This window comes from Halichoerus grypus, chromosome 15 (assembly GCF_964656455.1).
Source record: "Halichoerus grypus chromosome 15, mHalGry1.hap1.1, whole genome shotgun sequence".
Classification (NCBI taxonomy): domain Eukaryota; kingdom Metazoa; phylum Chordata; class Mammalia; order Carnivora; family Phocidae; genus Halichoerus; species Halichoerus grypus.
The window spans coordinates 4,696,364-4,721,082 of NC_135726.1; the positions used below are offsets into that span (position 1 = coordinate 4,696,364).

The window sequence follows — 24,719 nt, forward strand, 5'->3', positions numbered from 1 at the left end:
CTGCAGAGAGAAGGAGGGAGACTCAGGTGAGGCCCGTCCCATCCCATCCGCTCTCCCCCTCCGCGCCCCGGGCTGCCGCCACACCCTGCCTGTCGTCATCCTCCATGCTGGCCCCATGAGCCCTGCTTCATAGATGAGGTCAAGGATGCCAGCCCTCCCAAGGATGGAGCAGGGTCCACATCTGCATGTCCTCTGACCCCACCACCACTCACTTCCTCTCCCCCACTCCGCTGCCCATGTCATGAGCATATGGGACCCGGAATGGGGCTAAGCGAGGGGCTGGGAGAAGGGAGGGAATGGACAGAAGGTGGGGGGCCCATAACTAGTACAGGCTTCCCCCGGGGCATCCCTGTCTGTTGGGTCCTGGGGCTCTCGGGGGTCCTGGGACAGCCCTCCTTGTCTCTACCCTCGCCCTGGGGTCCCGCATCCCCATTCCTACACCGTGGAGAGGATTCTGTGCTTCCTCAGAGGAGACTAAGCCCCAGAATGCCACCCACGCTGGGGAAGGTGCACGCGGCAGCCTCAGAGCAGAGACGTGGTGGTGGGGCGTGCTAGGGGCAGATGCCAAGGGACCCGAGTGTCTGTGCAGGTTCTGATGAGCTGGCCCCTTCTGGGCCCCAGTTCCTTCACTGAGAGAGGAGGGGCTGCCCTGGGCTGGAGAGCTCCTGGAACCCCAGGTCAGTAAGATGTGTCTGGGAGAAGGCTCCTATGGCCAAATAAATCTGGGTTCAGAGGCTTTGGAAGCCCTGTCTTGGAGCTTCCTCCAAGTCACATCCCGTATTAAATGTTCTGACAAGTCCTGCAGAAAGGAAGCCTGTTCAATTGTGCTTAAATGAGGATTTCAACCAAAGCCTCCTCCTCCCCCCATCCCGACCCAGCTGGCCCAACACAAAAGGCACCAGGACAATGAATAAACCAAGAGGCACGTGCCCTGGCCCTTTGAAAACTCCCTGGGGGACGGCAGGAAGCGCTCAGAAACCTCCATCTGTTGGCAGAAACCGAGCCCTTCACGGCGTCTGCAGCAGGAAGCTGTTTCCAGGGGCCTTCCCCAGACAGGGACACCTGCCCACCCTGGTCCCCAGCCTGTGCCTCCCAGGACACTCTCAGCCCCAACCTCTGGTCCAGGCCACCACTGGGCTGGGTCCCTTGCAGCCAGGCCTGGTGGCAGCTCCTTGTTCAGACCACCTCCTGCCTGTCTCAGGGGACCCCAGCTCATCAAATCTGCTCCAAGCAGCATCCCCGGAACTCTGGTCCCCATGCCTGCGTAGGCCCGAGGAAAGGGATGGGCTGCGGGGTGGAGAAGGGGGCTGGGCCTCATCCTGCCCGCGGAATCCCAGGGAAAGACGAGGCGGTGCGGTCGGTAAGCATGCACTTGGCTCAGGGACGGGTCAGGCCAGAATTTTTGGTTAGTTCTGAGATGCAAGTTCGGGGGGTTACGATGGGGGTTAGCTAGATAGAGAGAAGCGGGGTTAAACTCAGAGTTACGATTAGTATGTGGTCCGTTTGGTTTAAGACAGGACCAGTGAGGATCAAGGTCACGGAGTTCACATCGGGACTGGGGATGAGCACGAGGTGCCAGGGTCAGAACTGGGTTGAGTGGGCAGGAGGCAGAGGTCACTACCAACTTTCCCTTTTCGTTACCCTGTGGACACAATGCAGAATCGAGGGTCTATCCCTCCTTAGCCACGTGTGCTCAGGAAAGACCAACGTGCCAATGTGATGTCAACGTGCCCACTCCCCAGGTCACCCCGGCCGGTGGGGGCCAAACAGATCGGACTTTTGGGTCAGCGAGTGTGGGGAAGTTTCGGGTCTCCTGCCCCTCCGGGGGAGTGGGAGACAGAGATGGATCACCTCGCTGAGGGGAAGATGGTCCTCCCCAGAGCCACTGCGCCCCCCAGCCCCAGCAGCGGGGGCCTGGCTCACTTGGTGTTGTCGGAGTCGATCGTGTGGAAGAGATCCTCTAGTTCTTTCTCGTTGAGGACGCCATCTGCGAAGAAGAGCTGGAACTCCTCCAAGGACAACTTCCCATCGTCTGCAAGCAAGGGAGGAAGGAGGTTGAGCAGCTGGTGTCTAAGAGATAAGACATCCCCAGATCCAGACGGTTCCCAAATCAACAGATAAACTCTAGCCAGATAATCTCCGCCCGCCCAGTGAATGCCCAAATTAACCAGTAAACTCCAGGCCACAGAAAATCACCGACTCATCCAGCTGGTTCCCAAACCAACACATCAGCTCCCATTTAGAGATAATCCCCAAGCCAACAAACACGACAAGTAGCAGCTAATTTGCTGGGGCTCATTTACTGACAGGTTCAACGAACAGCACCTGCTCCCGGCCAGGTGCTCTTCTCTCCCGATTCGCCTAGCCACCTGGGGGTGGGTACGGCTTAGGGGAGCACCGCGCCGACACCAGGGGGTCTGAGGACCATTCTCTCTTGCTTCCAAATGCCCACATAATCCGCCCCCCCCATACCGGCATCATCTCCAACCCCAGCACCCAGGTCCTGACTCAGGGGAGGGAACACCTCCTCACCACTCTGCCCCATCCACGCAGCAAACTTCGGGCCCAAACTTTCATACCGTCTGATGGGAGACGGCTGCCCACAGCCGTCTGGTTCTCACCCTGCCAGAGACCCAACCATGAAGACGCCAAACCGCACGGGAAGGAGGCGCCAGGCCTGCCTGGGGCCCCCCCGGCACTGCCCGGCCTCTGTGGGCCTGGGATGGGAGGGGCCCCATAGCCCCTGTGTCCCACCGGTCCCACCCTCTGTCTCACCTCTTCTCCCTCCGCCTGCAGCCCCCCTGGGCACCGGCATGTGCGGGGGGACGTCTCATGGGCTGGGGGCAGGTGGTCACAGACGGAAGGGCTTGCGGCAGAACCAGTGACTCTGGGAGACGCAGTCCCCAAGCTTCCCCCTCTGCAACTTCCTTCTACCTGGGCGCACCTGCTGATCTCCGCCCCCTCCTCAATGATCTCAGACCAGTTCCTGCTGCTCCTTAAAGGAGCCACGTCTGTGGGAGGCCATGGAAGTCAGGGAGAGGGAAGCCCCCGGCCCCTCGGCACAGACCCCCTGCCGTTACTTCCAGCCAATCTGCAACCAAAGTCCCTACAAGCCCATGTGGTACCTCTGTGTGGATTAGAGAGGCCCCTTCCTGGTCCGGGAGGGAGAAGGGGGACCAGGACACAGGGTTTGGGCAGAGGGAGAGAATCTCCAGCAGACCCCCCACTGAGCGGGGCTCCATCCCAGGACCCTGAGATCAAGACCTGAGCTGAAACCCAGAGTCGGATGCTTAACCGACGGAGCCACCCAGGTGCCCCCATTCTTGTATTTTAAAGGCTCGGGATGATCTTTCTCTGCACCCACAAACTCTGCAGGGGCTCAAAGCAGGACACAGGTACCAGCTCAGCAGAGGGAGATCCTCGAACCTTGCATGGCTTCCCTCCACCTGTCTTCCCTCTGGCCCATCAGGCCTACAGTGTCAGGGGCTGGGAGAGAGGGAGAAAATGAATGTGCGGGAGGTGGGGGTGGGCTAAGGGCAACCTCCCCTCACGCCTCTGACATCCGGGCTCAAGGTTCAATGTCACAGAGGGAAATGAATTTGTAACTTTCAAAAACAAGAGTTCCCCGCAGCCCCCAACAAAGCAGACAAGCCCCGCCCCGCCCCTACACACACTCACAGAAAAAAACAAGCGTGAAAAGGACTTCACGCTACCAGCTGTGAACTACGCAAGCTCTACAGTGGCTCTTTCTGTCTTTGAAAGAGAGGAGACTTTCCAAGTTTCCTCTGGCAAGACTGCTGATAAAAACAAGGAGGCACCGTGCACAACCGCGGCCGACACACGGGCCTCATTCTATGCGTTCGGTCTTCACAAGACCCCCATTTTATAGAGCGGTAAACCGAGGCACAGAGCCGCTAAGGGATCCTCAGCTGGGCCTAGGACCTCGGCCAACTGGCTCCCACGTCCATGTTCTCACCCCAACCCCAGGGCACAGTCTTCTGGTGAGACCCCCGACCCTGGCCACAGGGCCGTGTGGAAGGGCTGAGGTCTGCGCTCGGGGGAAGTGTGCGGTGACTGACTAGTCACGGCTGCCACGGGCACAGCGGTGGGGGTGATGGGGGCATCTCCCAGCCTCCATCTCCTCCTGCCTGTCCAGGTTCCTCCACCCAGTCTGCACTCAGGAGAGCGGGCACAGAGCCGCCCGCCAGGCCTCCCGAGCACAGTCTGCTGGGCTGACATTTACCTTAAATGTCCTACCACGGCCCTAATGAACCCCGATCAGCTAATGAGGGAGGTAACAGCTCCTACCCAGGCCTCTGTACCATCCGAGGAGCGGGCCTGGCACCCCCAGTCCCAGCAAGGACACCGAGCGGGCCGTTTGCGGTGTCTTCGCTAATGAGCATGAGCTCAGCCCCTGTCACAGTGACCTTTCAAATGCCAGGACTCTGCCTGAGTCCATGTCCCCGGAGAGAAATGCACTCTGGCACTCACCCCTCCGCTGGACGCCACCTGCCCACCCTTCCAGGCTTCGTGCCCCGGCTGCGGGCAGACCCCTGACCCTCGGCCTCCCCTCAGGAGCCACGACGGGTCTATGTCAATGAAGACGCCTCTGCCCCGGGAGTCGCAGCACGGGCCAGCCCGAGCGCCTGGTCCTGGGATCCCGGAGGCTTATGCCAGGAGACCGTGCCCCATCTTGCACCCCCGGGCATCGCTCCTGCGGATGCCGGGGACAGGACCAGCACCCACCTGTGTGCGACCTCCGTGTGGGCCGTCGGCAGCTCCAGCCGCACCTGCGAGCACGCTCGCTCCCAGCCCCTCCCCCTGGCGTGTTCTCCATCAGAGCTGTCTACACTGCTCCCCAGCCGAGGACTGCAGCCCCGCACCCTCGTGCTCCGGGCCGTGCTTCGGTCATCGCTAAAAAGGGGGTGATGCTTCTTATCCCAGCAGGAGCAGAGTGAAGCCCCGGTGAGGTCGATGAACGGGTGCTCGGTGGCCGCCGGCAGCCCCCGGATGGGAAACTCCCCGGGGAGCGCAGGGAGGACCCAAACACCTGTCGGCAACCACGGCGTCCACGCCCACAGGGGGCGTCGGGCTCACGGTTCCCCATGGCCTGGGCACCCGGACTCTGCAACAGCCCCACCAGGGCCTGAGGGGGTCCTGGTGCCATCATGCCCACTTGCGGATGGGGAAACTGAGGCCCCGAGCATTTGCTGACTGGCCTGAGGTCACAGGGCTGGCAAGTGGCAGAGCCAGGACTGTGACGGAGAAGAGACTCCACCTCCTCACAGGATCCGAAGCTCCTCTGGGACCGACATCACACACACCTTAGCCTGGTGACACCCCCCCAGGGCCACTCAGCGGCGGTGGCTGGGAAGACCTGAGGCCCCAGAAGGAGGATGGGCTCGGCCCCTCTGGGGGCCGCAGAGCAAAGTCGAGGGACCCCACAGCTGTGCTCAGGGGGCAGAAACACGGTCTCCGACAGGGCAAGAGGTGACTAGGAGGAGACCCCCTCAGTCCCTGAAGGGAGGCCAGCGCACCGCCCCCCCACACCAGGCGGGTCCACGCACACTCGGTGTGTCCAGCGAGGCACAGCACGGCCACGCAGACCCGCAGCCGCCGCGGGGAGACCCGCAGCCAGACTCCCGCTGCGCCCCACGGCCATGCACAGCCGCACTCAGCGAGGAACAGACCCCACAGACACCTGCGAGGACCCTACTGTGTGCCGGGCGTTCGGGCCCACAATGGGGACGAGCCTGCACTCCTACCGGCCGGGGGCTCAGGATGTGCACGGATGACCACGCGGCCCCAGGCCACGGCACCCTGAAGACGCCTGCGTCGGGGATCGAGCCCCTCAACCCCCTGCTCCAACCTCGGAGGCTGTTTGGGCCCAGATGCCACAAGCACTTCTCGAGGTCACTGAAGTTCCCCCACATCCCTCTCCCTCCTCCGTGCTCCAAATGGAGCTGCTGCTGCTAGTCCTGTGTCCCAAGAGGCCTGGGAGGGGCCACCGTCAAGCCCAAGGAAGGGGGCAGGGCATGGAGACCCCTGGGCCCTGACTTCCAGTCCAGGCCTGTGCACCCCCATCCCCCAAGGCCTCACACTCCATCCCCCAACACCATGGGGGGGATGGGTCAGCAGTAACCCCCACGGTCACGGAGGGGGTGCGGGGACCCAGGTTAGAGCTGCCACCTCTAACTCCAGCCCACGCAGGACAGGTGCTGGGGCGTGAGGGCCTCCTGTTCCCCACCCTTCCCACATCCCCTCCCTGCATTTTCCCAACAGCCGAGGACACAGGCACGTTAAGTGTGATCAGCCCACTTTAGAGATGGGGAAGCTGAGGCCTGCAGAAGGATTATGTCTTGGCTAAAGGCCACGGAGCGTTGCTCTGGTCCCGGGAATAAGGACAGCGGTGTTCATATGAAGTTGTGCTACTCTTTGCTGCAAGTGAGGCTCAGGGGGGCCCTTGGGAAACCTGGCCCTTCTCAGGCCCCCACCTCCCTTGTACAGCGGAAAGCCTTTCCAAGAAGCCAGGAGCAGTGCAGTGCCATGAACCCAATGGCCCCGACAACGTGCCGCTCACATCGTTGGGGAGGACCCCTGACGTGGGGAAAAGTCCGGGCGTCTGCAGCACAAGCTCGACTATCTTCCTGCAGCTGGGCGACCCTGAGCACGTCACTTAACCTCTCTGGGCCACCAGGGAATTGTCAGAACAGGAGCAAACAGCACCGAGTGCATGAGTTCGCGGCGAGGAAGACTCGCGCCAGGGCCTGGGAAGGGCCTAGAGTGAGGCTGGGGGCTTCCTTAAAGGGTGGTCGCTGGGCGCCCCCTACCCGGGCTGCTCTGGTCCAGCCCAGCTGCATGAGGGCTAACGTTCACCAAGCACCTACTATATGCAAGACATCCGGGCACCAGGACACCAGCTCACTGAATCCCTGTGGCATCCCTACCAAGTAGGAACTATGGGAATTCCACGGTATAGACAGGGAAACTGAGGCACGGGGCAGAGCCAGGATTCGGCCTTCTGACTGCAGGACATCCTGTACGTTTAACCTTTAGGTGCAAGGCTGTCCACGCCCCTACCCTGGGCCCCTGCCCCTGAAGCATCAGAACAGGAGCCGGGGCCTCATTCAGGGGACAGCCTGGGAGGGAAACTCACCGTTTTTGTCGGCCCGGCGGAAAATCTGCAGAGAAGAAAAGTACAGTCAGCGTGGGCCCCAGCGGGGCGGGGCAGGGGTGGGGCGGCCTGGGGATCCGGAGCAGCCCCTCTTGGGATCCCACTCGGCCCGGGGGGCAGGGGTGGGGCGGCCTGGGAAGCGGAGCAGCCCCTCCCCCAAGAGGAGACCCCGGCTGGGATCCAGGGCGGGACGGAGCTTCGGGCAGAGCCCCCCCAGCGGCCGAGGAAGCAGCGCCCACTCTCCTTCTGGGCCGCCAGCCTGCCCACGGCCACGCTGACAGACGCGCGCACACGGGACACACATGCCCGCGGCTGTGCTTCCAGAGCCAGCCGTCCACGCGGCCGCACCCACTGTGCTACGCTCAGTCCCACACTCGGCGTCCGTGGCCCCCGGCCGCAGCCACTGCACCCCTCCCAGAGCCCCGCGGGAGCCCCGCTGTCCTCCAGGGAGGTCGGTTAGGTCTACACAGAGGTGTCCGCTAAGGGAACCTCGAGGCCTGGTGACTGGGCCAGCCAGGGGCGGGACTGGATTATTTTTCGGGGGGCGGGGAGGGGGTGGAAGCCGGCCACCAAGAGCTTGGAAACCCAGCTGCAGATGCGAGGTTCTGGCTGCAGGGGGAGGGGAGGGGGGAGGTGACAGCCACCCCCCCCAAAACCTGAGCTGAGACCAGATGACTACTCCTCCTGGTATTTTTAGGATGAGTGGAGCCATGGTGATAAGAAGGAGCGGGGGGTGGGGGGGCAACACCCCCTCTGACCATCCCACCTTTGGTTCTTGCCCTGGGGCCAAGAATAGATGCCCCCCCCCCCAAGCACCTGAGACTGTGACAAATTGAAGCCGCAGCTCAGGAAGGGCTTCTCAGGCATCACCCCCTTTCCGCAGCCGAAACCCTAGTCTGGGGCACTTGGGCAGGAGCCACTGTGGCTGGGGCAGAAGGGGGAGCAATGACCAGAGCACCCAGGCCCTCCCCAAAGCCCCACCCTGGGCCCCTCCACACCCCTGCTTCTGACTCTGACTGCAAAGTTCCCCGAGACCAGGGGTCCCCACCCTCAGGGGTCCACGATGGCCACGCCAAACAAGCAACCGAGGCAGACCTCGTGATGTGGCTCCAGGCGTCCGCTCCCCACCCCCCCATCACTCCGTCTCCCAGATGAAGAAATGGAGGCTCGGAGCCCACACACACCAGCCTGAGAAGGACCCCGGAGCCCACTACCCGTCCTGTTAGAAACAGGAAGGGTCTGGACAGGGCTTCCCGGAAGGGTGGGCCCAGGGCTTTCCCGCATGGACTACGCTGGGGTCTTGAGAGAGGATCTGGGGGTGTGTGTGTGTGTCTGTCTGTCCGTCCGCGGGCAGCCACAAGCACCCAGAGCACAGCGCCCCCTGCCCTGCCCAGCCCTCTCTGCACAGAGCCAACTGTGGGTTCCAGCAGAGAGGAAGGGAAGGGGCGAGGAAATCCATGCTCCCCCCAACACTCAAACACACAGACACAACTCTCCCCAAAACCCACCCGGCACAGGACCCTCACGGGGACACGCACAACCCACTGCTGTGCTGCTAGGAGGTGGGGGTGGCGCCCAGGCTAGGGCCCCCGCCGCCTCTCCCTCACTCCACAGAGCGAGTCTCCCACCCCCAGCAGTCCATCCTGTAGAATCTTCCTCCCACTCCTGGGGAGTGGGTGGGAGGGTGAGGTGGGCTTCCCAGAGGTGGGTGGTTTGGATCCCAGAGGGGATGGGGGGGTGGTTTGAGTAGAGGGTATGGAAGGAGTGGAGGACAGACGGGGCTCCTAGTGGAGTGGGGGGTGGTGGGGGCGGGGAGCCCAGAGGGGTCCAGGCTCTCCTGAAAGAAGAGGGGAAGACACAGGTGGGGAGAGGGCTTCATTTTCAAAGAGCTGGTGCCTGGGGTGAAAGGGGGCTTTGGGGGATGAGAATACATGGGCTCAGGGTCAATGGCCAGGATGAGAAAAGGGGCCCCGGAGCCAGAGGCTGGAAGGGAAGGGGGTCTCAGAAGAGCAGCGATTCAGGCAGGGATCTGGGATGGAGAGGAGGAGGGGGCTGGAGGCGGCAGGGGCTCTCGTCCCGACAGGGATGAGGGTAAAGGCTGAGGTGCAGGGCTGGGGAAAGGGTGAGGGTTCAGCCAGCACAAAAGTAGGGGGGCTGTGGCCAGGTCGAAGGGCTCCAGGGTCCCGGCTCCGAGAAGGTGGGGATCCCGAGAAATGGAGGGAGGGGGCGGGAGGAGGAGGACCGTCCTGGTCCAGGGACGAGGCTAGACTGGGATGGAGACCGGCCGGGACACGGAGGGGCTGGGGTCGCGCTCTGGGACGCAGAGGGGAAAGGGCCGGGGGTCCCCCGCCCGGGGAGGAGGGGGCCTCGCGGGTCCCGGCGGGGGCGCAGGAGGGCGGCGTCGGGAGAGCCCGGGTGGGAGGAGGGGGTTCGGGGTCCCGGCCGGCGCGTACTCACGTCCAGGATGACGGCGGTGCCCCCGCGCGGCGAGCCGGGCCCCGGGCCGGGGCCGGGGTCCGCAGCGGGGGCGTCGGGGACGTCGGGGGCCAGCGGCGCCCGGGGCTCGCCCATCCTGGCGCCCACCCAGCGCAGCAGCCCGCCCAGCGCCCGGCCCTGCGGCGGCGGCTCCCGGAGCAGCCTGTGCGCGCCGGCCCTGCACAGGCGCGCCGCCCGCTCGCACATCGCGCCGCGCCCGCCGCCGCCGCCCGGAAGCCCGCCGACCCCCGCCCGGCCCGCGGCCCGCCCCCGCGCGACCCCTCCCCGCCGCCGCCGCCGCCCGCGCCGCCCCGCCCTCCCTCCCTCTGCCCCGCGGCCGCGGCCACCGCGGGGACGGGCCGGCGCCGGGGGACGGGGGGGGCGCTCCGCCTGGACCCCGAGCCACGTGCCTCGTGGCCACCGCCCCCCCGCCCCCGGCCCCGGCAGCCGGGCGCGGCGGCAGGGGGCTAACCGCGGGGGGCGCGCGGTGCTGGGGGCTGGACCCCAGCGCGGCCACGGAAGGGGCTGCCCAGGAGGCGTGGGGTCGGTGGGCGTCCGGCTGCGCAGCCGGGGGCTCCCTGGGGGCCGCCCCCCGAAAGTCTCCCGCTGCCCCCCTCCCGAAGGTTCCCCCACCCCACCCCACCCCACCCGTGGCGCCGACGCAAGGGCCGGAGCGCAGGTGTCCGGCGAGCCCGGAGCGCCCTCTGCTGGCTGCAGCTCCGGGGACCAGTGCCCACGCGCTGGGCCGCCCCCACCACTCCCGCGGGCCTGCGTGCCCCCTCAAGCCTCCCCCTCCCACAGCAGAGCGCCCAGACTGGTGCCCCAGAACACCCTCTTCCCCTCACACCGCATCCACCCATCATCCATCTGTCCAAAGGACGAGTTAAGGCCCACGCTAGGCGCTGGGTTGCACTAATGGGGCCGGTGGGGGGGTGGTGTCCTTGGCCTCCTGGAACCTAGATCCAAGGGAGCAGATACTGGAGTGATTCCACAGATACATGAACCATTAATACTGAACTGCCGTGAAACTTGGGCCACGAACAGGGGATTGCCCTGGTGGCTACAGAGGGGCTCGTGTCACAGGAGGCCGCCTGGAGGAAGTGATCCTTAGGTTGAGAGAGTGGAAGGCCTGGGCAGGAGACCAGCCCCTGCAAAGGCCCTGCGGCAGGTGCAAGGATGGGGAGCATGAGGGCCTGAAAAGAGATAGCGTGGCTGGGAGGGAGCGTGGGAGAGGGGCAGGGACTAGGCTGGAGGGGTGGGCAGGGGCTGTGAAAGCCTCCCCAGCCTACCATTCCCTCCCACCCTCCCCTCACTTTCCTAACACAGCTGTGCCCCGACTTGCGGCACCATCCCACCTTCCACATGGCCCTGTGCTCCCCACCCCCCGCCCCAGGCACCCAGCCCCCTCCCCACGCACAGAATCCTCAGACACATGAGTGGAGGCAGGCACTGGGTTTAATTAGGACCTGATTCTGGAAGGAGCAGGGCCTGGAGTCCTCTTGGCTCAGTGCTTAGCTGGCCCTGGTGACCCCAATTCATACCAGCAGCGTTCACCCCAAATCACAGCCCACCCTGGCCTGCAGCCTCTGTTCCCACTCTGGGCACCAGTCCCAGCCCAGGCAGCCTGGGTTCCCCACTCCTCTTCATCAGACAGGCCTGTTGCATGGGCTCACGGCCCCTCCTGTCTCCTGCCAGGAGAGGCCCCCTTCCCTCACTGGGGTGTCCAGCGGGGCTGTAGGAATCTCCCTTCCTCTTTAGGGCCTGGGTACGAGGAGGCCAGGCCAGGTGCTAGGGTGGCTGCCGGGCCTCCTTCCTCAGCAGGGAGCTGGCCACCGCCAGGGCCCCACCCTGCACGAACCGCACAAAATTGTCCCCCGCCAGCGGCCCCAAGGCGTACAGACCCTCCTGGTGGGTGCTCTGGTAAGTGACAGGGTCCACATCGATGGGGTTCCTTTTGGCGCTCAGGGGCTGGTCGGGGTCCATGGCCAGGTTCGCACCTGCCCCGGGGAGGAAGGAGAGGTCGGGGTGGGAGCCGATGAGCACCAGCACCAGGGCCACGCCGAAGACCTTCTGGAGGCCCTTGGGGTCCTGGAACACGGCCTGGCGGTCCTCCTTGAGGAGCAGCAGCTGGTGCTCGGGGAGGCTGCGGTAGCCCTCGTAGGGGCTGGGCGACAGGATGGACTGCTCCCGCATCATCTGGTGCACCTTGTGGTACTCGGGGTACAGCATCTTGGGCAGCTGGTTGAAGACCAGGCCGGGGTCGTGCACGGGCCGGCGGAAGGCGTGGATCACGGGGATGCTGTAGTGGCGGGCGTAGAGGACCGCGTCGGCGGCCGACAGTCCCGCGCCCACGATGAGGACGGGGTCCGAGGCCGGGCTCACCGTGCCCGCCCGCGTGGCCGCCTCCAGGGCCGAGAGCTTGTAGTGGACGAAGGGCAGGGCCTCCCCGGGGATGCCCAGCCGGGCCGGGCTGTCCGACGTGCCCGTGGCCAGGACCACGTTGCGGGCGCACAGGGAGAAGGGCGGCCGGCTCTGGTCCTCGGTGGTCAGGAAGCCGCTCACCTGGAAGAGGGGGCCGGGGTCCCGGACCCCGGAGCCGCTGGACTCGGGCGTCCCCCACTCCACGGCCGTGACCACGGCGCCGGACACGAAGTTGTGGCCCAGGCCCTTCTTGGTCACGTAGTCCCTGTAGTAGTGAGCGATGTCCCCAGCCGTGGCCCGGCTGTTGCGAAGGCCTCTGAAGGGAAGGAGGTCGGGGGAGGGGGAGGGCGTCAGAGAGCAGACCGGGGTGTGGGGGTGATCAGGTGCGACAGGGGCGACCAGGCCGGCGGCAGCGGGCCCTGGGGCTGGACTGTGGCTCTGCCTCCCCCTGCCGTGGGACTCGGTTTACCCCTCGGAGCCTCCAGCTCCTCGTGGGTAAAACGGAGCTGATTCGGGTACCTCCTCAGGGTGGGGGTGAGGGTGTGGTGGCCTGGGTTCAAATCCTGGCTCTGCTGCTGGGGAGCTATGTGCCTGAAACGCTCTGTGCCTCAGCTTCCTCATTTGTGCGACGGGGATGATGGCGGTGACGTAACTATTTCCTGTGCTTGCTGAGAGGGTCAGACGGTGGCGGTGTGAAATGGAACCTGCCAGGTAGTGAGTGGCAGGTGAGAGTCAGCCACGGGTCCTGGGATCTAAATCCTAATCTATGGAAAGATGCTAGGATCCCATTCGTATCAAGTTCAGAAACAGGTAAAGCTGATGCACGGAGTTCGAGGTGAAGGAGCGGCTCCCCCGGGTGGGGGGCTGGGTGGGGGCGGCTGTGAGGAGGGCTCCTGGGGCCAGGGGATCTGGCTCTGATTCTGTGTGAGCTCTTGGAGACAGCCCACCCACCTGCACGCGCCGGAGCGGTGCGCTCTTCCATAGGCAGGCTGTATTTCAATAAAACACATTAATTTAAAAATAACCCATGCCGAGCACTTGGCAGAGTCCCCCGCACACACCGCGACGGCAGAGACTACTTTATTATCAGTGTCGTTCCTCTCGCTTTCGCTTTCATTGCCACCCCTCCCAGGGCAATGACCGCACGGCCAGTGTGGCCAGGGGGCCGAGCTACAGGCCTGGGCGAGCTCTCCGCTCCTCCCTCTACCGGTGTGACCTCAGTGGGTTATTTTCTCCAACTGCGGACACGTTGTGCTTAAGGAGGATCCCACATGGGGCGCCTGGGTGGCGCAGCTGGTTGAGGGTCTGAGTCTTGGTTTTGGCTCAGGTTCTGATGTCAGGATCCTGAGATCGAGCCTCATGTGCTTGTCCCTCTCCCCCCTCTGCTCCTCCCCCCTCTCGTGCTCTCTCTCTCTAAAATTAAAAAAGACGGAGGATCCTCCGAGACAGCCAGCAGGACCAGTGGTAGGGCCAGCTCACACCACATCCCCCAAGGCCACGCCACGCAGCCCAGCTTGTCAGTCTGCTTCTGAAACCGGAACTCTGCGGTCTGTGTCCGTGAGTTTGTCACTTCCCTTCTCTGAGTAAAAACCTTTCCAGAGAACGGTCCTAAGATGTTACATACAAGGTTCTTTCTAAGGGCGGCTTGGAAAGAAGCGAAGCCCCAGGACTGGGCGGGGCTCCGGAGCCCTGGCAGCGCCCGGGGGTGCAGGGGGCATGGCCCCACGTCTAGGAACAGACCGCAGAGAGCTGCTCGATCGGGAATATTACGCAGCCTTGTAAAAGGACGGTTGCAAACACTGTCTCCCCCACCTGAGGTCCTTATGCCATAATATTAAATTTACAAGTAGGATATAAAAGGGTATGTCCCCAATTAAAAGTGCGGTTCCTGTCTCTCTGCTAACACATCACTCCACCAGCCTGGATATCTTCCTACCAAATCCACAGGGACACACGGTCTTGGTGAAACGGAGTTGCTGGGCGGGGACGACAGGCGCCTGTCATGGCCCCCGGGGGTTGGAGGGAGCAGGGTGTCACACAAGGCCAGCCACCACTTAAGTGGCAATCCCCTATGTGCCCCCCCAGAGCACTGGGCAGCGTTCTGCCTCGATCCCCAGGACGAGCCGGGGCTGGAATTCATTTGGTCAGTGACTGAACTGTACCCCCAGGCAGTCAGACGGGTCTCGTGTGGTCCTGATAGAGCAGGAAACAAGATGGGGAAACACCCCCAAGTGGGAGAGCAACAGGGAGAGAGCCGTGGCGTTCGGCTGAGTTGTCTCCTTTTCTCTGTGTGGTTATGTTTCCACTGCAAGAGCATTTTTTAAAAAGGAAGTGCATCCTATTAGCTGACTTTGGAGTAAAGAGATTATTCCAGGCCAGGCTTGAGTGGTGGGAAGGGCAGGAGGGAGGCCAGAGGCACAGGGCAGGGCCAGCTGCCACGCCCTCCTTAGAAGCTGGGATGCTCCCAGGGGCCATGTTGGGGGGGGGAAGGGGTGTTGTGCATCAGGTGGAGGGAGCACTGGCAGGGAGTCCTGGGGTGAGCCTAGCCCCCTGTGGCCCCGGGCAAGTCCTCTCCACATCCAAGCCTCAGTTTCCCGTCCTGGAGTAAGAGGGGGGGCAGGCTAGGGGAGCCTCAGAACCCCTATACCTCTGGCTCCTGGGCTCAATGTGGGGATGGGCCCCGGTCACCCCTGCCCCCCCTGGGATTTCCAGAGCGGCCTCACCTTCGCCTCCTGCACATCCACTCCTTCACCTGCAGGTCCGGGAGCCCCATCCACTGGCCTTGGCTAAGGGTCACCATGGAGCCTTCAATGGACTGTGTGCAAAAGGAGTCCTTTGGTCCCGGCCTCTCCGAGCCCCCAACCCGGTAGGGAGGAAGGGCATGGGAGGCCTTAGCTGGGGTGGGTGCAGAAAGGGTAGAGAGGGAGGGAGAGGAGGGGTTAGGAGAGCAGGATGGGGAGGGAATAGGGAAAGGCCGGAAATGGAAGAGCCCTAACCCTCGGGAGGGAGTCTCTCCAAGACCTCGGGTAGATTCGGCCCAGAGCCCCTCTCATCCTCTCCCAGCCCCCACTCACATGCCAGGCTCCCCCGGGCAGGTTCCGGCCTAGGACCATGTGGGGGATGGCTCGCTCCGTCTGGTGCTTCCAGGTGAGAACGGAATCCATGTTTCCCCCAAAGTCTGCGTCTGGGCGCAGGAGGGCATCAAAGAGCAGGGCCACCGGGCTTTGGCACCGGCCTTCGAGGCCTTCAGACAGGTAATCCAGGTCCTGGAGGTGGTGCACAGGTCAGAGGGGCACTGGAGGGGCCATCCAGAGGGGCACCCTAATATCAGGGCGGTCAGATAAGCTTGGAAAATGCTGCCTCACAGAGATAATGCACATCAACATCTTAAAGGCTCTGACAAGTCCCGCAGCTGAATTTACCTGTTTAATTTTGCCAGACCTAGTATCTCTCAGACTTACTGAAGTACGAACATTTTCTCTGAGGAACTAACGTCCTGTAGAAGGCATTCTAAGAAATGCTGATCCAGACCAAATGCCAGCTTACTTCCTCATCAGCCAACTTGGCGGGGGGAGGAGCTAGGAGGACGGATGATGTTGGAAGTTGGGGGTGGGTGGACAATGGGTGGCCTTCTCGAAGGCAAGGGGCATGGATGGAGGATTGGTGAGCCCTCTTGGGCAGGGGGTAGTGAACCGAAGTATTCGGGCAGGATTTCTCGACTTTGGTACTGCTGACGTTTGGGCCGGCTCACGCTTTGTGGGGGGCGCCGTCCCTTGTGCTGTAGGGGGTTAAGTGGCCTCCCTGGCCGCGACCCTGTGAGCCTGGACCGCCACAGCGCTAGCTGTGACAACTGATGTTGTCTCCAGATATTGCCAAGTGTGCCCGGGAGAGCAGGTTTAGACCCACCGGTCTCGGGGACGTGGGACAAGCAGGTGCTGTATCGGCAGGTCTCAAAAGGCAGCCCTGGCTCCTCTCTCACAATTTCCTGGCCTGACTGTGCGGCCACTCCCGTTCCTCGTTGGGTCTTGCGTCTAACAAACGCGTCTTCTTCTTTTTGCCCTGCTTCCCCAGGGTGGCTGTGTCCCCTGCGCCGTGCCCAGAGCTCTGGCCCACCTGGTCCAGGACGGAGACCCCCGGGGCCTCGGTGAGTTTTCTCTGCAGCAGCGGGTGTGGGTGGACGACGTCCGGTTTCACGTAGGGGGTGTAGCCCGACAGCAGGTAGGACAGGCAGATGCCCGAGGGCCCATTGCCTGGGGAGAGAGGCTGGGGTCAGAGGGCAGGGCCAGTAGTGCAGCAGACCACCAGCTCCGAGGGCTTTGGTCGTGACCCGGCTGGTTCATTGATTTGCTCTTTATTCATTAAAATACAACAGTAAGTCCTTAGCACGTGCCAGGCGCTGTGCGTAATCATAGGAACTAAGGAACGACTGTTGAGAGCCTACTGGGTGCTACTTTAACAACAGCGAGGTACACGTGATAACCACAGGTGTTTATGGAGTGCCTATTATGCTTCAAGGGATTTTAATAACAACATAGTAAGACGTGGCCGATGCTCCTGCTGGGCCAGGCCCCACGTGAAGCCCTGACGTGCATTAGACCACTGTGCCCTCCCGATAATGTTAGTGAGGTGCAGGCTACCCTTTTCCCCCTTTCATACTTGAGGAAGCTGGGGCTCAGAGAGGTTAAGTAACTTGCTTGTGGTCACACAGCAACATGACAGATGCTAAGATCACTAAGAACGCATCCTGTCCTCCCAGAGCTATGTGAGTGCTCAGACAGACAAGAAAGGTCTTACAGGAAAGATACCTGTGCTCTGGGGGGCGAGCTTGGCGGGGGGGTGAGGAGGGGTGCAAAGCCCCCTGTGCGGCCTCCAGTCCCCGAGCCCGAATGAGTCACACTGCTCATCTGCGGTACTTCTTGGGCACTGACCCTCGTGACGTTACTTCTCTTCTTATCTGAGTCTCCCCGCCCCCTGCCTTCTTATCTTGTGCTGTGCAGAAGATTACCCATGTGTGGAGTCCCCTTAGGCCAAACCATATGCCGTCACTGATGTTCAGCTGTTTCTGATTTACAGAAATGGCCATTGCATAGGGGAGGGGCCGTCTGTCCCCTGTTTTGCAGACCCGAGGACAGGAGCCACATGCTTCAGCGGTGTCCCCCTCACGTGGGCCCCTAGCAGAGTGCCAAGCACAGGGTAAGCACAGGGACCATTGCAGGCTTAGGACCAGGCCCCCCTCGCCCTCGCTGGGCGGCCTCAGTGGACCGTTCTGCTCTGGCTTCGTGGGTTCCTGGATGGAGCACAGGGAATGACATTTTATAAACCACAAGGCACAGCACCGGGCCCGTCCTGAATGCTCAGTGGCCAGTTTTAAAGACAACTTTTGTAGAGAAAGGCCTGGCCTGGGCCTGCCTGGCTCCTGGCCTTCCACCCCAGGGGCTCAGGGCGGCCCCTCCCCCTGGACGCGCTCACCGATGATGACGACCGGGAGGGGCTCCGCGCTGCTGGCGCCGAGGTGGTCCTTCCTCCAGTTGCTCATGGCTGTGGCTGGTGGGGGGCTCGCGGCTGGCAGCTGACCTGGGGGCAAGGGGGGGGGAGGGCCATGAGCCTGGGGTGTCATGCACTCCCTTCCCAGCTACGGGGTGTTGTCCGGTGGCCCTTAGGGTCAAGTCTAAGGTCCTTGCTGAGGCCTATCGGGATGCCACTCCCCTGTTCCTTCTCTCCTCCTCACACCTGTTCCATTCCAAACAAACCGCCTCCCCTCCCACCCCACGAGGCAGGGTCCCCTCCTCCAGCCCTGAGCCTCACCCCACTCTCCCCTCTTCTGTAAGGTCTCCTCCGCCCCACGTGGGGGCAAGCCCTGCCTAGCCCTTTCATGACCGCTGCAGCCATCACCCGGCAAGGTGCTTCCTAACTGGTGACCATGGGCCCATTCCTGGACCTCTCTGGGTCAGGTTCCTCATCTATAAAATGGGAATAATAGTCTCTACCCCATCGGGCTGGGGGACACAGGGAGGTAATGGCCATGAAGCACTGGCCGGGGCAAATGTGTCACTGGGCAAGGACTGGAGCCCATTGCCGGTTCCAGGGGCTCAGTTGGAACAGGTGGACTTGAAACTTTGGAAGACAGAGAGGTTTGGGGAAAATGCCTGTAAGCTTGCTTGTCTCTGGAACACCAGCGCTCCCTGCTGGCCACAGGCCCACATCACATCACTCATAGGGACCTACACCCAGTTCTTGGGGCTGCAGGTGCCGGAGGAGGGTCCAGACCCACCTGCTCTACATCCCCCAAACCCAGCTAACGGGGCCTCCGACCTCACCCTCTGCCCACACCCCGCCGTCCCGAGGGCCACAGGGCAACATCCCCATGAGCGTGTGAGGAGCGTGTGGCCCTTAGCACGGACCTAGCTCCTCACGCTGCCCCACGCAGAAAGCACTGTGAGTTATGATCCCACTTCACACACGCGTCACCTGGAGCCCAGAGGGGGCGCACAGTTGCTCGGTGTCACGAAGTTGGCTTTGAAACTGGGCCGAGGCTTTTCCTGCGTGTGCACCCTGCATGCTACTGGCCTGCCCCAGGGAGACCCGGGGCTCAGCCCAGGGTCACACACACGTGTAAAGAGTGAGTGAGCGGTCACGTGTCCCAGAACAGCCAGGGATGGGGGCCCAGGCTCACCGCCTGCAGAATTCTTCCGGAGAAGGCAGAAATCTGGATTTTGATGTGCATTCTGATTTGGAAAAGTGGGTAACTAATTCACACTTACAAGAAAAGATCTTGACCAGTGACCAAACATGACGGAGGCCAGAATATGACCTCTGATGCGTGCAGAGCGACAGAAACACCAGCATCTGCCCCCAGGCAGGTCCCGAGCAGATGGACAAGGAACAGCACCACCCTTTCCCCGCCCCCCGCCACCGAAGGGCCAGTGAGAAGACCCGGTGTTGCTCTCCCAGGGATGACGACAGACCTTCTCCCCGCACTTTACAGTGTGTGAGGGGCTCGCACCTAAGTGACAGCACTGGGTCCGGCGACCCTGGGAGGTGAGCCGTGTCACCGCTGCTGGTAGGTGAGGAAAGGGAGGCTCAGAGGCGAAGGACCCACGGCGGGAAGTGTCACGTCAGGTAGCATGTCAGGGACTCCCTCATCCTGGGAACAGCCCTCCCTGCCTCGGCTGGGGCAACAGTCTCCTCCTCCTGTGTGGGTGAGCCCCGGGGCTCCAAAAGATCAAAGGTGGCACTGGGGACTGCGCGGCCTTCTCCACACCGGGTTCCCTGCAGGGGCGGCGCTGCCTGCCCGGGGACAGGATTTGGGGGTGGCACCGGCATTAACACCACCAGCAGCACAAATGGTAACATTCGTGCATGGCTGTGCAGAGCTGGCTAGGTGCCAAGCGTGTTCTGAACACTTTATACACATTAACTCATGTAATCCTTATTTAACTGCACACTCTTCCACTCACTCCCATATTACAGATAGGGCAGCTGAGGTCATTGACCCGGGCTCCAGAGTGCCGAGTGACAGGGCGTGACAGCTTCTGCCAAAGGCCGTTCGCAGCCAGGCTGAGAGTGCAGCATGCCCAGCTGTCCTTGCTCACCCTCTGCTCTGTCCCCACTGCGGACAGGGAGGGAGGCCACGGGCCCACGTTCCCAGTGGGGAGGGAGCAGTTTCTCACTACCCGCGGGACACTGGGGGAGCTGCATTTCCCCCAGCACGCTCTCCTGGAACCTCCAAACAGCCCCAGGGCCCCACCCCTCCTCTCTGCTATCCCCAGGAATAACAGCAATGGGGACCCATGCGATGTCCTTGCTGAGAGCTCCCTATGCCTTACAACCTTAATTCTCATGGCAACCCACTTCACTGATGTGAAAACTGAGGCTCAGGGAGGTGAGGCCATACCCCCAAGGTCATAGAGCCAGTGGGTGACAGATCTAGAGTTTGACCCCCCAGGTCTGAGTCCACCTGGACTCCCCATGGCCCCCCAAAATGAGCATGCCCACCCTGGGCCATGCCCTTCACCTCTCTTCTCCCTTTGCTGGTCCCCCCACTCCCCAGTGCGAGAGGCACCCCTAGGAGCCCTTGGTTCGCCTCTTATCCTGCTTCCCAGGAGGTGGAGGAACCCATTTACCATGAGGGCTTCTGGGCTCCAAGTTCAGTGCTCCGTCCCAGAAGCTTCTAGATGCTACATACATGAGGTCACCACCCCGAGGTCATTTCCTGTGCAGCGTCCCGAGGTCCCCGAGCAGCTGAGAGCCCTCATTACCTTGGAACAATGCACACATTGCCAACGGACAGTGGACGGCCTCAGACTATTTTCATTTTCATTTATGCGTTTTAGTTATGTGGTGTTAGAATGGCCAACTTTTAATGTTAACTTTTTGTTCAAGTTCCTCCTGGCTGAAGACAGCAAGTGCCAAGTGCAAACAGCTCCTGGGAGAGACTGTCATTCCCAGAAGCAAATAAGCATAGAAGAAATGGGAATATTGGCAGCATTAAACGACAGGATGTTTCCTTGAAGTTTGTAGCACCCGTACTTCCAGGGTTCCTAGAGCTTAAAACTGCTCTGAGCCTCCAGGACACCTGAATGGCTGCATTTACTGGGCACCGCTGGTGGGCCCTTTGCTCACTTGACTTTGAGACACCCCCCCACGCCCCCCCCCCAACTCGGAGAGCGTTCTTCTCCCTGCGGGGGAGGGAGAGACGCGGTGGGGAGGGAGGGGGCGTCTTGCCCAGGAACGTCCCAGACGATGCCCTCGAGTGCAAGTCCTGCCGGCCGTACCTGTCAGAAGGTGCGCGAGGCCCCTCTGCGGAAAAGAGCGTGGTGACAGCGCCAAGAAAGGGACCTGAGGCTGAGGCTGCGTGAGGGTGCGAAGGGTCCGCGGACACGAGTGCTAGCTGCCCGCAGCCGCGGGGCCCACCGGGGAGCGCCCCCTCCCTCCGGAGCAACCCCCCAGCCCCGAGCTCAGCACCCCGCGCTCAGCACTGTCAGGCGCCAAGTGCCCGGGGCCCCGAGGGGACGAGAGGAGCGCCCGCCGGCTGCAGGACCCAGTGGCCGGGGCGGCGGCCACACCTCCCTCTCCTGCCCGGAGCGGCGTCACGTGGGCCGGGGCGGCGGCCGAGGGGGCCGGGCACCTGGGGCGGCGGGGAGAGCGGCCACTCACCTGAGCGGCGCGGGGGCGCGGGGGGGCGCGGCGAGCCTGGCCTGGCGCCGGGACGGCCGCTGTCGGAGCCACCGCGGAGCGGGCGGCCGTCTGCCCGCGGGCACGGAGGAGGCTGTGCGAGGCGCCGAGGCCGGGGTATTTCACGGGCCGCGAGGAGGCGGGCGGGGGGCGGGGCCGGGAAACCACTTTCATAAGCGTGAGTCAGCAGGGGCCCCTGGATGAATGAACTTGCACTAGACCCAGGGCCGGCCTTAAAGGCGCCCCGCCGCGGGGGTGCCAGGCGACTCCCCCTCTCCGGGGGGGGGGGCGCCTCGGTCAGTAAACAGAGGACCCAAGGGCCCCCGACCCAGCCAACCCGGCCTTTTCTCCTAGGGAGGTGGCCCTTGAAGTGGCGAAAGACACCCTGGTTGCACTTGGTGTCGCCCCCTTCTCCACTCCTACTCGTCCCACCCAGTATAAAGCCCTCGGGCATCAGCCTGCCCAGGGTGAGAATCTGGCTCTGCCACTTCCTGGGCAAGCTGCCTCAGTTTTCTCATCTGAAAAATGGGGCCAACAAACGGGCTGTCCCTCCCGGGGTGGGTGTGGTGGTTACGTGTTGCCATTCTTGGCTCCCACGCCTAAAACATGAAGCCGGCTCCCCGGTTCCTGTCTTCCTTTCTCGGTTATTTCTTCTCTGCACGCCTCACATTTTGCTGATCCTTACTTATTTCATTGTCTCTCTCCCCAGACCAGGATGTGGGTTCTGCGTGGGCAGGGAAGTGTTTCCGTGTCTGCTTTACCACAAATCTAGAATGGTGCTCAGCACATAGTAGGTGCTCAGGAAGGAAGGGAGGGAGGAAGGGGTAGAGTTGGAACAGTATTTAGCCCTTGGGCCTCAGTGCACATCCGCTGTGATTTCCACCACTGATGCGATGGTTAACCCCGTCATCCCTTCCTGTCTGGGGACTTCCCTGTAGCTGGGGGGCCTGTGGGAGGCAAGGAAGGCGCTCACCTTGCACGCAAGGCTTAAGGGGGTACTCCAAACACTCAGTGATGAAGACAATCATGTTTTAGTGCAAAATTTTTTTGAAAATCCGAATTAGGGGCCTGGTTGGTTCAGTCTGGGGAGCGTGTGATTCTTGATCTTGGGGTTGTGAGTTCGAGCCCTGTGTTGGGTGTAGAGATTACTTAGAAATAAATAAATAAACTTTTTTAAAAAGTCAAAAGTAATGCAAAAAGTGGAGATTAAATATTAAAATATTAAATTTTCAGAACCAAACAGGATCTGTAACAGTGCCGTGCTGAGCCATATTGGAGCCTGATGCATGAGGAAAACTCAGAATACTGATGCTGTCTTTATTTAAAACTTTGCTCTTTTCTTCATCCCGGATTTTTGGCATTACTCTTGATTTTTAAAAATATCACAGGAACACAACACTGTGGGTCTTGATTATGGAATGCTTCGGTGCCCCTTACAGTTTGTGTGGTCTCTCTCCTGGGTCTGGTGGCCACAGGGGATGGGGCTGAAATGTGCACAGCACAAAATATGCACAGGGAAGTGGGAGGGGGGACGGGACGGGGAGGGCAGGGGCTCTTTTAGGGACAGGCTTTGGCGTCCCACCAAGGAAAGATACCTCTGAGGATGCAGAGTTCTGCTGGGACCAGCAGAGAGAGAGAGACAGACAGAGACAGAGTGAGGGGAGAGCTGAGGTGGGCAGGGGGAGAGAGGTGAGCTGGCTGGCGCTGGGAAGGGCTGGAGGCTGGGGGGGGGGAAGCGAGGGATTGGGGGGGGCAGCATAGAGAGCAGGGCTTAGAAGGGAGACCCTGGGCTTAGGGAGGAGATTAGGGTACACGAGCCCGGGAAGGGGGCTGCACCAGGCCAGGTGTGAGGGAGCACCTCCCTCCTGCCTCCGCTCTCGTCCTCGGGGACACGTGTGACACAGTACATGGACTAGGCAGGGGCAGCGGGAAGCCCAGTGCTCTGGGCCCCGGCTCCCCAGCTCGTTCTAGCCCCTTGCAGACATGCTGTGTGACCTCGGCTGTGGCCCACCTCTCTGGGCCTCTGTTCCAGCATTCCCGGACACTCGGCATGTGCACCCCGACACGCCAGGAGCCCAGGGACAGCCCCAGCTGGGAGAGGGCAGCTCCCCTCTGACGTACCTCTTGTGAGGGCTGCATCTCTCCCCGGCAGCCGCCTGGCTGTGTCCACTTCCCCATCCCAGGGCTCTGGACTGCAACTTCCCAGTGTGTTTGGATGTGTAAACTGAGGCAGAGAGAGACAACCCCGAGTCAGAGACTCCCACCTGCAGCGTCTCAGCCCCCGTGGGACGAGGCTGAGGCTCGGGGTCCAGAAAGGAAGGCCTGGGAAGGAGGTGGGCTCCCGGGTCCCCCATCTTTGGGTCTGGCCCATCCTTCCTCCCGACCTGCCCCACTGCCCCCGCTGGCTCTGACCCCTTTTCCGGATTTGGAAAATTTGCTGATACAGAGAATTGTGGGTGAGATGTGGACTTTCTTCCCTGTCGCCTGATTTTCTGCCAGGAGATTGTGGGAAATAGAATGTGTTGAGTTGCTTCCCAAAAGTTCAACCAAGACAAAGACAGATAATGTCACGGGCAACAAAGGGATGATGGTTAGGCAGGGCCATGGGGAGGGAAGGAGCAAGGCAAGTTGTCTTGGGGTGACTGGCTCTCTCGGACTCTCCTGGGGGCCCCGATCCCTCCACACCTGCCTGTCCCCTTCTCCACTCTCAGTTCAGGTGGCCGGTAAGCCTCTGGATCCAGAGGTGCCGAAACTAGGGTTGCAAGATGTAGCAAATAGAATTACAGGCACACAGGCCACTGAATTTCAGATAAGAAAGAGGTTTGAGTGTAAATATGTCCCACGCAACATTTAGGATACACTTAAACTAAAAAAAAAATTCTTTTTTTCATTGTTTATCTGAAATTCAGTTACCTGAGCAGCCTGTATTTGGCAAACCCAGCGGTAAGTGTAAAATACACTAAATTTTGAAGAGTTAGTATAAAAAAGGGAAGGTAAAACGTCTCATTAATAATGTTTATGTGGATTACGTGACAAAGTGAAAATATCTTGGACATCTTGGGTTAAATAAGGGATATTATTAAAATTAATTTCACCTTTTTTTTTTTTTTTACGTATTTAATGTGGCGACTGGAAAATTTACCCATGGGGCTCTGGCTAGCCTTCTCCTGGACGTGGGCACCAGCTGCTCCTGCCAACTGTGACATCCCTGGATTCAGCAGCAGAAGTCCCTGGGAAACCACACCGGTTGGGCATCTGGAGCATTCATTGCAAACAGCTGGGCAGTGTGCCCTGGCAGGGGTGCTGCCCTTCTGAGCCTCAGTTTCCCCATCAGGGCACTGGACTTGCAAGGTGGTGCTGCTGAGGGAGGGGCCCAGCACTAAGGAGGAGCTCAGACACAGCAGCCCCCGGCCCACCCCCCGGCCTCCCCCAAGCTCCCTGCATGTGCTTGGGAGCTGGGGAACCAGTGGAAGGG

General features: G+C 61.6%; 2 protein-coding genes across 6 annotated transcripts in view; both read right to left on the reverse strand.

The window, feature by feature from the left end:
• The window catches only part of NECAB2 (N-terminal EF-hand calcium binding protein 2), a 29,404-nt gene extending 19,548 nt beyond the window's left edge, over positions 1-9,856 (reverse strand). For both annotated transcript variants that reach the window (XM_078063659.1, XM_036104941.2), the window contains exons 1-3: positions 9,632-9,856; positions 7,157-7,181; positions 1,924-2,032 (exon numbers count right to left, since the gene is read on the reverse strand). In XM_078063659.1, coding sequence (XP_077919785.1) covers positions 1,924-2,032; positions 7,157-7,181; positions 9,632-9,856 — 359 coding nt within the window. The remainder of the gene's footprint in view (positions 1-1,923; positions 2,033-7,156; positions 7,182-9,631) is intronic.
• Positions 9,857-11,086: 1,230 nt separating this feature from the next.
• OSGIN1 (oxidative stress induced growth inhibitor 1) overlaps positions 11,087-24,719 on the reverse strand; it is a 36,229-nt gene continuing 22,596 nt past the window's right edge. The window contains exons 2-7 of one of the 4 annotated variants that reach the window (XM_036104917.2): positions 23,366-23,468; positions 17,540-17,644; positions 16,184-16,320; positions 15,145-15,336; positions 14,794-14,885; positions 11,087-12,386 (exon numbers count right to left, since the gene is read on the reverse strand). In XM_036104917.2, coding sequence (XP_035960810.1) covers positions 11,438-12,386; positions 14,794-14,885; positions 15,145-15,336; positions 16,184-16,320; positions 17,540-17,606 — 1,437 coding nt within the window. In that variant the 5' untranslated portion in view covers positions 17,607-17,644; positions 23,366-23,468 and the 3' untranslated portion in view covers positions 11,087-11,437. Of the gene's footprint in view, positions 12,387-14,793; positions 14,886-15,144; positions 15,337-16,183; positions 16,321-17,539; positions 17,645-20,193; positions 20,684-21,226; positions 21,408-23,365; positions 23,469-24,719 lie in introns of those variants that run through there. The other 3 variants (XM_036104915.2, XM_078063368.1, XM_036104916.2) reach the window with 3 other exon arrangements.